This window comes from Semicossyphus pulcher, unplaced genomic scaffold, assembly GCF_022749685.1.
Source record: "Semicossyphus pulcher isolate SPU_LCO1_2020_fin unplaced genomic scaffold, fSemPul1.0.p SCAF_11, whole genome shotgun sequence".
In the NCBI taxonomy this organism is placed as follows: Eukaryota; Metazoa; Chordata; class Actinopteri; order Labriformes; family Labridae; genus Semicossyphus; species Semicossyphus pulcher.
Window position 1 is genome coordinate 29,561,253 of NW_027211615.1, and position 13,804 is coordinate 29,575,056.

General features: G+C 45.0%; 1 protein-coding gene across 1 annotated transcript in view; it reads left to right on the forward strand.

Moving 5' to 3' along the window:
- Positions 1-13,804, forward strand: part of pex7 (peroxisomal biogenesis factor 7) — a 49,444-nt gene that overhangs the window by 16,675 nt on the left and 18,965 nt on the right. Inside the window, exon 9 of the mRNA XM_069657208.1 lies at positions 4,113-4,168. Coding sequence (XP_069513309.1) covers positions 4,113-4,168 — 56 coding nt within the window. The remainder of the gene's footprint in view (positions 1-4,112; positions 4,169-13,804) is intronic.

A 13,804-nucleotide genomic window follows, 5' to 3' on the forward strand; every position in this document is an offset into this window, starting at 1 on the left:
GGAGTCCCCAAATGCGTCCCACTTACTCAGATTACACACATGCCACGTCACACCAACACACACACGCAGACACACACACACACAAACACTCACCTCAGTTCACCCAATCAAGCAGCTGTCTCACTCAAATTGTGTCTTTTAAGGACAGGTGTCACTAATCAATCGAGAGAGCTCTCTTTAGAAGTGTGTGTGTGTGTGTGTGTGTGTGTGTGTGTGTGTGTGTGTGTGTGCGTGTGTGTGTGTGTGTGTGTGTGTGTGTGTGTGTGTGTGTGTGTGTGTGTGTGTGTGTGTGCGTGCGTGCGTGTGTGTTTAGTCGGGTTTGCAAATCTGTCTGCTTGTATTGATCGACCGGAGGGAGCGGAGAGGAGTTACAGAGATCCTCGATCAGCAGAAGAAGAAAAGAGATGACATAAAGATCTTAGGACAGTAAACATTTCACCCGTCACTTCCTGTTACTGTACGAGCGCCGTGTTCCTGTGCATGAAGCAGGATTACCTCCATTTCATCTACAGATAGCTGGTTCAGATGAGTGGGATCATCTGGAGTCATAGACTGTAAGACTGACAATCTCTGAACCCATCGGGCATCAGCTGACGACGATATATCCTCTGGTGAGACGGTGAACATGTCGGGCATTTAGTGATGAACCCAAGCCTTCCTCCTCCGTGCGCTGCTTTGTTTACAGTCCAGTCAGCAGCTCGAGAAGCGACCGTGTGTTCAGATCAAAGGTAAATCCTCCCTCCAGATGTGTCTGCTAAATAAACGCTGTCATCTCTCGGTTCATTCCCCCGGAGGAGCGCCCGTTCATCTGTCTGTGCTGAGTCTCAGTCTCACTGTAAACAGGAAGTTACACAGAGGCTGTTGCAGTGGATTACGTTCCGCCTGCTTCTGCTCTCCACACGGACAGTTTCTCCTGCATACGCTGCAGCCTGCTGATACGTGATTGGTCAGTACAATTCGGACTACAAACGGAAACCAGCACACTTACAGAGATTAACATGTTCCTAATGAGTTTATGGTCTCAATCTCTAGTTTCTTCTTCACAGCATGATGTTCATTTGGTTATACGTATATAATCATAACCATCCTCTCGTCCAGATGAGCTCAGCTAAAAAAAACAAATAAGATAAAAAACCAAAAACAAGCTTGTTTGGGACAATAAATCCCCCCCTCTGTAAATTTTAAACTTGTGTGTTATAACGTTGTGATCATTTTAGGATGTTATCTAAAGCAGGTTAAACTAAAAGTCATTAAAGTAATAATCTCGAAGATCTCAGTTTCGTTCTCTTTGGCGGCACCTGTGGCGATAAACGGTAATTACAGGAGCACACTTCCCAGATATCCAGACAGTGCTGCATGTGTGACGTCCACGGTCGGCTCCGGTTGTAACTCTGGATTTTCCTGGCTGACGGTCGCTTTCCTTTTCAGACTGTTTGCTTCATCTGAGCGTCGAGTTTGTTTCTTCTTCTTTGGATTTTCACTTCTTGTTGAAGTTGTATCTGTAGTCATCCATCTTTTCTTTGTTTGTTCAGCCATAGTAGATTACTGTTCACTCGCAACACTTGCAGAGAGCGGAGAAGCAGCCGCTTAGTTCCGCCTACCCTCTCTGGCAGACCAACCACTGCTGGCTGATGGAAAACGCATCACTAACTGGGCGCCGCCACAGACACCCAGCCCATAATAATACTATATACTGCAGATGTAAAGGCTTTCATCAGTGGGCCACAGGCTCAGTCACCATGTGTTACCTCACTCAGAGAGAGAGAGAGACTTACAGACGTTTATTTATTTTACTTTAACGTTTTAAGCTTCATTCAGGACAGATTTGTTGCAGGACTGTTTGGTTTGAGTCGTGGGACTGAACAAACAGGCTGTAAAAAATGCAAAGAAAAAAACATCCCAAATGAGTTTGTTTGTGTTGTTGGTGTCATCAAACACACATTAGACATCAGCCTCACAGAGATACAGAGAAAGATTCAGTCAGTTTATCAGAGGACACATTAAATAAAGTCAGTGTTCTGCTTCTGGATCATTCCGTGCTTCGTCACCACAGCAGCTCTCACTCTTTAATATTTGTTGTTTTTGCTTCAGTAACAGGATTTGTGCAGATGAAAGCGATTAAGTAGCTCTTAAATAACCGGAGAGAGATAGAGCGATAGAGAGGGAGGTGTTAAATGAGGCAGAGCGAGAATCTGCTTGATAAGAAAGGTGAGACTGTCAGAAGCAGAGAGGGGGAACAAATGAACGAATAAATTAATTTAAGAGTGCTTAGCCGACAGTCGCTGCGATTACTCCTCGTGGACTCTTCCCGTCTCTCTGTGTCGGCACAATCCTGGAACTGCTGAGCAGGAGGAGGCGGAAATGTCGGCTTCACCTGCCCCGAGCCGTTTCTTCTCTTTGACTAGGATGTAAAAAAATGTTTTAATGTGCACTACTTTTTTTACAAGATGAGGGAGAAGCTGAGAAAGAGGACGTTGGTACGACAGGAAGAAAGCAGCGAGCAGATGAAAGTGTGTCAGTCAGCAGACCCACAGGAGCACACAGTCTGCTTTGACTCCTTACTTTAAAGAGCAGCCTGTGCGTTTTTTTTGATTGTTTATATATTAATAACTTTATTTATAAAGCACCTTTAAAAACAGATGTTGACAGCGTGCTCTGACAGACAAAGCAAAGGCAGGACTCAGGAATGAGGCCGAACAGAGAGCAACAGAAACAACACCAACATAACATCTTTACACATCTTTATGTGGCCACAGCGTTAACAAGCATCGGGACGAGGTGTCGCTGTTAACAGGAATACGTCCTCACGTAACGGAGCGTCTGCCTCGATCATCCCGTTGACTTGATCTGTGCCGGCTGCAGCGTTGCGTGTTTGTTTACGGTTGACAGGCAGGTGACACACAGACTCTGCAGCTCAGCGGTCAGCTCACTCTTACCCCCTTTCCACCAACGTGAACCCGGTTCTAGTTCAGGGCCGGAGCTCGTGCTGGTTTACTTGTGAACCAACTCGGCACCGGTGCTCTGATGCAGAGCTGCACTCATGTGACATCAGACGGACCTTTCCTTTAAATTAGTCCTTAAAAACGAGACATTTCGCAGTGAGCAACATTAAAGAAGCAGCCTGACATGTTTCACTCACTTTGCCTCACAATCGCACGTCCTGCGATGTCACTATTGCACATGCTCACATCGTAATGCGATGGTTAAACGATATATCGTGCAGCCGTAACTCAATCACAGCTGAAGCTTGTAGCTCTGAAGAACAAAAGAGAAGCAGACAGCCCGGCTGCCTCCTCTCTCCTGCTCTTTAGGCTCACTCCTTGACTGGAAAGTGGGCACAGGTGAGCTCACTCACCTGCTGCAGTGAGGGGAAGAGTAGCACCTGAGGGGTATACTACGGAGCACGTTCAACATACTCGGGCTTTCTTTGTGTAAGCTGGCTTATCAAAGCCTCAAGCACCAGTTAGAGATGACGGGTACCGGTGCCGGTGCTTCAGGCTCTGAGCGCGGGCGTGTTACGCGAAGTTTAAGGCTCAACAGAAGCCTCTAGTCTGCAGCCCTCACAGCCCTCAGAGGAGCACACGGGAGAAAGAGAGAACACCAACACAACAAAACACACGATAAAAGATTTGGAACAGAAAGACGAATAAAAGATAAATAAGTAAATAGATAAAAGTAAGAAGAGGAGTTCAGAACAGATGAAAAGATTACAAACAGCTTTTCCCTTTTCTCCTCCGTTCTTTTTTCCTGTGCCGTCTGATCCGACTCCCTCCCTCATTAAAAGTTCTCTCCTGAAATCACAAAGTCACAGAAGAAGCACCGGTGACAGAAAATAGTTCCTGCATCAGAGAGGTGCCGTTAATGTCCCTGCCACCAGCAGCTTTCTAGCAGTCGTCAGACGCTTCATAGAGACCTGACAGGGTTTGATGTGGAGGCCCCGTCTGACGCAGCAGCTGAGCAGGTTATTAACTGAGTCCTGTTTGAAAGTGAAAGTAGTCGAATGGACGGCTCATCAAACAAAAGGGATTCAGGTCACGTTGAGGGGCACGCTGAATGTGAGGGACGCTTTGATTTTCAAACAGATAAAAACATGATTCTGATCTTTCTTTCAGTTCTCTCCGTTCAGCGGGACGATGCTGGCGTCCTGCTCGTACGACTTCACCGTCAGGTAAGAGCACCTCGTTTTATTACCCTCCTCCTCCTCTCTGCTCGTGTAGCGGCCATCTTTATCTCTCTGTCCTGAACGTGAAGCCCTGAAAGATCTCTAAATTAATTAAGCTTCCTGACATTGTGTGTGTGTAACTTATTGGACATTAATGATCCGTGGAAACAAATGAGGTTTAACAGGTTTGAATTAAAAGTGTTTGCTCAAAGTAATCGTAAACATTAGAGAGGAAACGGAGCGAGCCGCTGAGGGAGGAACCCCGCAGAGCCCCTGAAACATCTCCGAGGGAAGCAAGATGACACGACTGATGTTCATGTTACTCCACAGCACCGAGGTGACCTCCCTCAAGCCTTCTGCTGTGTAAATTATAGCACCTGAAACACACGCTGGGAGGATTTTTTTTCTCACTGATACTCATTTAGCAGAATGAGCGTTTTTTTAGTGGCAGTGTGGAAACAGATTTGAGTTTGACCTCAGACGATGCAGGTCACTTTTATTTTCACACGTTAACAAGTTAAAATGAGGATGTTTGTGTTTTTGGATGCAGATGATTAACTACAAACATCATGTAGCATCACTGTGAAACTTCTCTAACCTGGTTAATCCTTCACACGACACTTTGAGGACCATCTCTGATTGATTTCTTAATGTGCATTAAATGACTAAATACAACCCGATCACGCGGGTGGTGAGATGTTACCTGAACAGGACGGTGGTTCAAATGCCTCATCGTCATCGTCGATCAGGTAAATATTCAGCCATGGCTTTTGTAAAATGTTCCTGCTGGCCGTCCGCTGCGTAAACAAATCCTCTCTCCAGCTCCTGGTCAGGTAATCTCACCACCCGCGTGATTTCAGAGCGAGACTTCTCCTTGAGCGAGACTTCTGTTTCTGGTTTCACAAAAAGGATCGTAGGCTTTAAAAAAAGGAAGATCTTTGTAGGGATCATTTCCATACTGTCGGACACCTGGAGCGACAACCTGTGGAAAACAAGCACATTTAGTGGCGGGACTTTGATCAGGCACAGTTGCCCTGGATTGTGTTGCAGCAGTTGCGGCTGTATCGCGGCTACGCCGGAGGACATCCACTGGACCGATTCCAAAAGTTTTTGTTCCTATGAGTCATTTCAACAACCAAATTTGTAAAAAAACGTTAAAATACTGAACTTCTCCTTTAAGCCTGAGATATTGTTGCTTTTAACCATGTGCAAAATGGCTGCCCTGCGTTCCCTGTGTCTGTTGGCGCGTCGGCTGTGCACGTCCTAAAAAAATAACGTGTACAAAAGCTGCCATCTGCACATGAGCAGTAGGGTCAGTGTAGAGGCAGAGGGGATGTGACGGGGTCGACACAGCAGCAGGGACAATGATGGCTGAAGAAGATAAACCGAGTCCACAATGATCCACATCTGTACGATGTGTCATTGCCTGGGACAAACATGCCTGTCAAACAGCTGCAGACAGATAAGTTCTGTTGTAGAAGTCGGTGTGTTCTGTCCAACCTCTTCAAGTGTCTCTTATTAACATCCTGCAGCCTGAGCCCTCTGGTTCGCCCTCTAGAGGTATCCTCCAGTAACACACGTGGCGCAGAGACGGTTGTGTACGAGAACACAAGGTTAAAAAGGATATGTGCTGCCTTAGTTTGTGCCGAGATGATGTGCTGTTTAACCTGCAGAAGTAGAGCTGGATGCACCCTGAATGCACCTGCAGTCTTTAGACCAGGTGATTTTATGGTTGTGAGGTAAATCAGTGTTGAGTTTAAAAAGCAAAGAGACATCATCAGCAAGGCTGCAGTTAAAGCTTCTTCTTGCAGGGCGTCGTACACATGAGGTCAGCAGGGCACAATTTAAGACGGTTATTACGACATACTTATTTAAAACAACATCTGTGGTGAAAGTGAAGTGTCGCAGTGCTAACGGGGCTTATAATGAAATCTTTCAGTGATGTAACCGAGACATTTGTGTGTTTGGAACCTCCGCCTCTGGAGGTGAAGGCGCTGTGCGTGAGCATGTGGCCTCTTTCTGCTTACACTGATTTCTTTCAATTACCAACCAGAGTGGATGGATGGTGTCAGCCTGATGTGGTAATGAGTAAGGACACTGTGATAATGTGTGATAAAGTTAACTGGTGTGTGAGATGGAGAGAGAGAAAGATGGAGATGAGATGAGCTTCTCCTTTATGAAGCTGTAGAGTCTCAGTTAATAAAATCTCTAATATCAAGCTCGACTGCTCCTGTATTTCAAACGATAATGTGCTTCAGCATAATCATCTGCTCCGTCTCAGGCGCAGTGGTGGTCCTCATCAGTTTCTACAGCTAGGATTCCCTTACCTTCAAACCTGGGCCATGTTTTTACATGTTTGGAGTTTGAGGGACTAAAAGATACAGTTTCTTTCAGAATTACAGAAGTTTGCAGTGGTCAAGAGCCATGATACAGGCTGTAATGGCTGCAACATAATCCTTGATGGGTCAAAGGTCGTCCACTAAAAGTTCTTGTTGTTCCCACTGACAGGCTCAGATTGTTATTCTAAGTGTGTGACAACATGACAGAAAGGATCCCTACAGAGATAGACCTTTTTGTTACAGAGGAAGATGATTGTTTTAACCACACACAGACGTTACATCGCTCTCTGCACACACACCAGACTCCATTCATAAAAGCCGTAATTTTACCTCTCAGAACACAATACTTGTTGGTTTACCGCTGCATCGGTTGGTTGGGTTTTTTTTGTGTTACTGTTTGTTTCACAAACATTTTGTTAGAACCGAAGTAACCATTTAAAACACAAGAGTCACACAACTAATGAAACAGACTAACTAGACGAGGCAGCAGCCAACGAGCAGTTGCTCTGTCCTGTGAGCTAAAATCACTGTTTTTATGAATGGAGTCTGGTGTGTTTGCAGAGAGCGATGTAACGTCTGTTTGTGGTTAAAACAATCATCTTCCTCTGTAACAAAAAGGTCTATCTAGCTTGAAGTGATCTATTTGAGCAATCAAACAGCTTTTGTACCTGTTCGGTTCTGTTGAATAATGCTGAAATAATTCGTTTAATTGACTATTTAATCAATCATGAAATAATCAAACAAAGCAAACATGTGGTGTCATTTGAACAAACTCTGGTTCCACATGTGAGTGTTTGCTGCTTTTCTGTTATTCATCACCAGAGATGGATCATCTTTGGGATTTAGGTCGTCGGGCACAATAAACAATTTAAAAGTTGTCACCTCGGGCCCCCCGAGAATGTGATGGATTATCGTGATGGATGAATCAATTATGAAATAATAATAAAAACTATCACAGACCCTCCATGAGTTACAACAAGGGTGGAGTCAAAGAAAATACCTTTAAACTCAACATCTGCTGTAGGGCTAATACTCTTAACCAGAAGATGGAGGGATGATTGGTGGAGAGCTGAGAGAGGGGAGATGCTAAAAGACATGTCAGGTCTTAGTTATGTCAAACGACAGAGAGAGAGAGAGAGATGGAGAGAGAGAGAGAGAGAGAGAGAGAGGACGCCAAAGGGAGCGAGAGGAAGTCTGAAAGATAAATGTGCTGAGAGCTGGCTCTGTGCCAAACCGTGTGTTTTATTGATCCGTGCTTTCAATGGCTCAAATACTCTATGCTGAGTACTGATTTCATTACAGGCTGCCCCGACACACACACACACACACAACACACACACACACACGCACACACGCATACACACACACACACACACACGCACACACATACATGCACACACACACACACGCACACACACAGCGGGACATCACCACCTGCCACGTCCTCGTAGACTCGCGCCTGCAGCTGCTGAGAAAAACTGCGTCCGTATTAAAAATCCTCAGAAACAAATCAGAAAATTCAAAAGAAGCTTTATTTTTGTTTTCCAGGAAGACGCCCGCAGGCTGCAAACACAGGGAAAGATTACTGGCATAAAACTGAAGCCTCCAAATAATTCATGACAATGCATTTCAGGATCCTGTTTTATGTGAGGGAGGATTCCTGAATACAAATGCTGTTCGTCTCACAGTCACACCTGCTATCTGTTCATTACAGACCTTTAGGTGAGAGTCTGCAGGATCAAGCCTCAAACCACAGATGTCCCTGTCGGGCCGCGACTTCCTCTGCAAAGAAACATTACGGAACATTTCAGAAAGGCACCCAGGAGGCATCTTGATCAGAGGCCCCGACCATTGATTGATATTGAACATGTTTATGATTTAAAATCAGCATGGCCACGACGTTCTTCCGAGCAGATCGGGGGAAGTAAAATCACTCTAACATCCGTCACACCACAGGAACATCTGCAGAGATCATCGTTAGAACCATCGGAACATCAGCACTTTGTTACGTGTGTCTGAAGGGGAGAATCAGGCCCACAATCAGCTTGTAGTGTGGACCCCGCCACAAGCATCAAAGCTGGTCACTTGCCCCAGCAGGTGGAGTCAGACTGAATGCAAACAAAAAATGTTGCAGTCTTCCTATAGTTGCTCCATCTTTGTTTTCGTTTTAGCTGGAACTTGGAGCATCTAACAGCTAAAGAGGAAGGTGCTTTCCTAAGGAGGTGGTTGAGACCAAACTTGAGCTGAAATGAGGGAGTGTTGGACTCAGGTGGACACAAACACAGATCCATGTAGTCACGGAGCTGAAGCTGGATGAAGTGAAACCTGAGCACAGAAGAGGTTTTCCCTCGTCGTCTCTCTCTGCAGGTTTCATCACCGCGTTGTGGCGTGCAGAGGGACTTTTAAAACACTCTCAGAGTGCTGAGAAGAGGCTGTGTCTTAAATTTAATCTCTGTCTTCTGCTTTATTAACGCTCCTTCTGTCCGCTCTCTGAGATAATCCTTAATCCGTTCATTACTGCACTGATAACACGGTTTCAGCGGGTTTACTTCATCCGATGTTATCTTATTATATCTCTGCCAATGGGACGGAGCCGGGGCTGCTAATTGTGCTGCAGTGTGCTGTGTGTTTGTGCGTGTGCGTGTGCGTGTGTGTGTGTGTGTGTGTGTGTGTGTGTGTGTGTGTGTGTGTGTGTGTGTGTGTGTGTGTGTGTGTTTGTGCGTGTGTGTGAGCTTTCTCCCGTAGCGACATCACGTAGGTTTGTTTTGTGTTAAACAATTCAAACACATAAGGTACCAGGCTAATTATCACCTATTCTCCACCTGTGTGTGTGTGTGTGTGTGTGTCTGTGTGTCTGTGTTTGTGTGTGTGTGTGTGTGTGTACGTGTGTGTGTGTGTGTACGTGTGTGTGTGTGTGTGTGTGTGTGTGTGTATGTGTGTGTAAAGCCTCTGAGCATCGATCATGTCTGACTGCAGGAGGCTCTAATCACCTCGTTAACAGGACCCTTTACATCGTTAGCCGCAGTGTCCTGTGTGTTCACACGTCAGCAGCTTCTCTTACTTCTCATGATGACTCTTATTACAGACGATCATTTATTATTATACATCATATATTACTGTGTTACTTTGCGAGTGCCTCGGCATGTTTCAGTCCTGTAGTTTACGTGTTACAGGTCAGGATTTTCTCTGGTGGTTTAAAGAGGAGGCGGAGCATGTGGCATGTTTTTTTAATAAGTTCTTAAAGGTACAGTTTGTTTTTTTTGGGAAATATCGCGGTAATGCTGAAACACTGAGGTGTGTGTTTAAGTCAGTCTTCACTAAGACGTCGCTCTTGTGTAGATTTGTTTTTAAAGCAGCAGAAACAGAAACAACAGAAACATCAGATAGGCGTGTTTAACTGTGTATACTTTAACGTTACAAGTTAAGGCTGACATTTTAATGGATAGAACCAGGCTAACTGTTTCCAGTCTTTATGCTAAGCTAAGCTAACATGCCCCTGGATGTAACTGTACATACAGCAGAGTTTAATGATCGATCACACAGATGATTACATGTAAAGGTGTACATGTTAAATCTGAGTGGCCACTCATCCACCTGTTGGTGCGCTCACTTTGTTACACCTTCCACTGTGTAAACTCCGTCGGCTCACACACACCTGCTTCTGTAGGCCGCCCTGTGTGTTCAGACACTGAGCGAATCCACCTGCACACACAAAGAACAAACATGAGTGCACATACAGGACGCTCGTATGCAAATAGACCAGAGCACACACTCCTCTCCGGCCACGCAGACTTCTGTTAATCCTTTGTCAGACCTCGTTTCCGCTCACGTCCCCCTCATCCTCTCTGCTCGCTTCGTTTAGTCGTCTTTACAGTCTCCGTGTTCTGGGGGAACCCTGACAGAGATACTTGTCAGTGTGTCTGACTGTGAGGAACGGGTTTACACTCCTTCTTTTACACTTCCTGCAGGTTTCAAGACTTTTACAACATTAAATTCCCAGTTTATAATGTTATACTGGAAAACGGGGCTGGACTGGGACTGGCATTTTTGTCAGAGCGTCCCCTCACCATCAGCTGACCGTCGGCACACCATCCCTGCAGCCCCCTCAAATACACACACGTAACTGTTCCCCCGATTTACTGCTGAGCAATCGTAATCGATTCACTGAAGGCTTTCTAGACAATACACAGTATTCTTAGGGAGTACTGTTAGCATGCTGGAGTTAGCATTAAGTAGCGCTAAGTGTGATCTCATAGTGGAGCTAACATGACTGTAGTTTCATACATACGGTTATGCAGCCTTTGGGAGTGATGGCCAACTCAGTAATCAAGACGTCCTTTTCCGTGACAGTCCGACAAGCAGCTGAAGAAGGATTGAGTTAAGTATACCTGTGCTAACGCCCCCACCTGAGCAGTGCCCGTCATCATTTTAATGTTGGTGTCTTCATACTCCCTGCAGCTGCTTTCTGTGGGACAAAACAGACAGATTAAATGTCATGTGGGATCGTATCAGCAACAGCAACGTCTACATCTGTACATCTGTAACTTTGGAAGACTTGTAGCATCATTATTCTGCGTTGTCATGGCAGATCTACTTCCTCCTTCTCTCGTACTGAAAGAGTAAAGTCTCGATCTATCTGTTTCTGCGTTGTGTGGACGCCGCGCTCAGTCCGAACAGTGATCGAGGTCATATTTTCCTCTTTAACAGCAGCTTAGACGTGCTGTGTTTGCTTTAGATAACATGTTCCATGCTTCACGTCAGCCTGTGTGTGTTTGTGTGACTCTTAACATTAATTTCCTGTTTGGAATAAAAGCATCAGTGACATGAACTCAGCCAGGATCTAATCACGTCCTCTGCACTTGTTTCTGTCGTCGTCTGTCACTTCTCTCTCCGTCGTCACCAACGTGGTGCAGCTTTTCTTTGTGTCCTCGTTTCCTCTCGTGAACCTCCCTCTGCTTTTCTCTGTGTCCACCGTGACTTAATGAGTTTCACAGTAAAAGTGAGACGCACACACAAAGCTGACAGGTGAATGGACGGTTCCACAGAATGAAGTACAATAGAAGCTAAATAATTACCTACCATGGAAACTGCAGACAAAAGGCAGCGCGAGCCTCTTTTACACAAATAACAGGGTGTATTTGTCTAACTGGGACAGTCATCTGGTGCTAAACACACACACTCACACGTGGACGTCATCTACACCTATAATCTGGGCCACACATGAATGTGATACGTGCTTTAGTCAAAATAAGCAGGTCATCCGGCGTCTGCGTCCTCCTCACTTTGAAAAAGATTTTTTTACCTGCAGCAACTCGTCGCTTTGATCACCAGTTAATCTGCAGATGATGGTTTATTGTTTTGTCTATAAAATGCCCACTTCAGTTTCCCACAGAGCCAGAGATGAGCTCTCAATAACACTGAACAGTCGGGCTGCATCGCTGACAAAATGAGTCCTCAATAAATGTAATTGTCGATAATTACTCGGTTACATCATCACGCGTGTTCTTCATGCTGTGCACGAACATAACTTCGTTCTCCGTATCTGAGTTTGTTGAGGAGTGAGCCATCCGTCATCCTTACTATCTCTGCTGACTGTTTGTTCATGCAAAACAGCGACCGGGAAGCCACAGGTGAACAAAACCGATGCAGCACCATCGCGTCCTGAAACGTGTAAAGTCTGAGAGCGTTTCAGCCTCGACGCTGCAAAGAAGCATCGCCTGCAGGATCTGTGAAGAGGAGCGTGTTGTCACGAGAGCACGTCGGTGATGAGCGAGCATCTGAAGAGAACGCACTTTATATATTATATCAGCACTTTGTCTGTCGCTGGTTTTACGGACAAAAACTCGATGTTTTGTACCAGTCGGAGCCGAATCAGCAGCAGAGTTTATTAAAAGACATATTTTTTGGAATGAAGAACTCGTATTTATCGTCTTTAAAGATTCTGAGAAGAACCGCACACTACATTTAAAGCTGAGAGCTAAGGAAGAGCCATGAAGTCAGTGTGCAGATTATTATCTGATTAGTCGATTAATCGTTTCAATAATCGATGACCAGTCGACTATCGTTAGTTGCAGCTCTACTAGACAGAGAAGGTTAGGGTTAGTCCCAGTTCAAGCATTGCTCGTTGCCTGTTCATCATGAGCTACTGAAGATGATCAATGAACACTTCACACAGAACATTTAAAGTGTTGATGTGAGACGCAGACGATGTTTCACTTTGATTTATTGGTAGATAGGTGATAGTTTAATGGACTGTATATCTCTTTGCTCGTCTTCCAACCACTCAAAGCTGCTTTTACATTACATGTCACATTCACCCATTCACACACTGCTGTTCACCCAGCCAGCAGGAACGTTCCCATAACATTGTCTAACATTACCTACACGTTGTAATTACGTTTGAAAGAAAACATTTTAATCTAATATTCAAAGAACGTTTTCAGGATGTTTATCGTTTCACATAAAGTTCTTGTGACGTTCGAACTCAAACTAAGAGAAAACGATTTAACGTCAACGTTCTGAAGATGTTTTCAGGATGTTATCGAGGCTGGGGGCGTCAGAACGCCTTTTATAAAACGTTTGCTCAAAGGTAGAACATGCTCACTGCAACACTCTGAGGATCTTTCAGGATGTTAGTACGGCCTCAACTATCACAGCGGGATCTGAACATTCTCACTGCAACGTTCTGAAGAGTTTTCAGAGAACGTTCTCCTGCTATCAAAAGGAACATTCTGGGAACCAAATGAAAACTTCCTGCTCAGAACATTACCAGAACATTCTCAGAACGTTCTTAGAACAAAACATTTCTAGCTAGGAAAGGCCTCAGTGCCAATCATACTCGATGGCTGCGGGTTCAGTGTCTTGCCCAAAGACACTTTAACATGTGACTGTAGCAGTCAGGGATCCAACCCCCTTAAAGTCGAGCTCAATCGGCATCTCGAGAGTATCTAGCTTCCGTATCGTGACGTATTTCCGAGTGAAACAGGACGTGCAGGCGGGACATATCATTAGAGGGATTTGATGTGATCGTTGAGAAGTGGGCGTAGACAGACGTTCTCCACAGCGCAGCAGCTAGCTAACTGAGCGAGCGTTCTTGGTGCTCTGCGGCTAAATGTTGCAGATTGATTGACAGGTGGATGTCATGATATCATTGGTTGAAATTGTTTGGTCCTAACTTACGTAAGCACGCGTGAAATTTAGTTTTACAGGAAGAAAAAATGATCGGATTTTTATACGATGATGAGAATACGAAGAAATGGATTTTCGGTATTTTTTTGACCTATATTGTCAAAGAGATGCACCA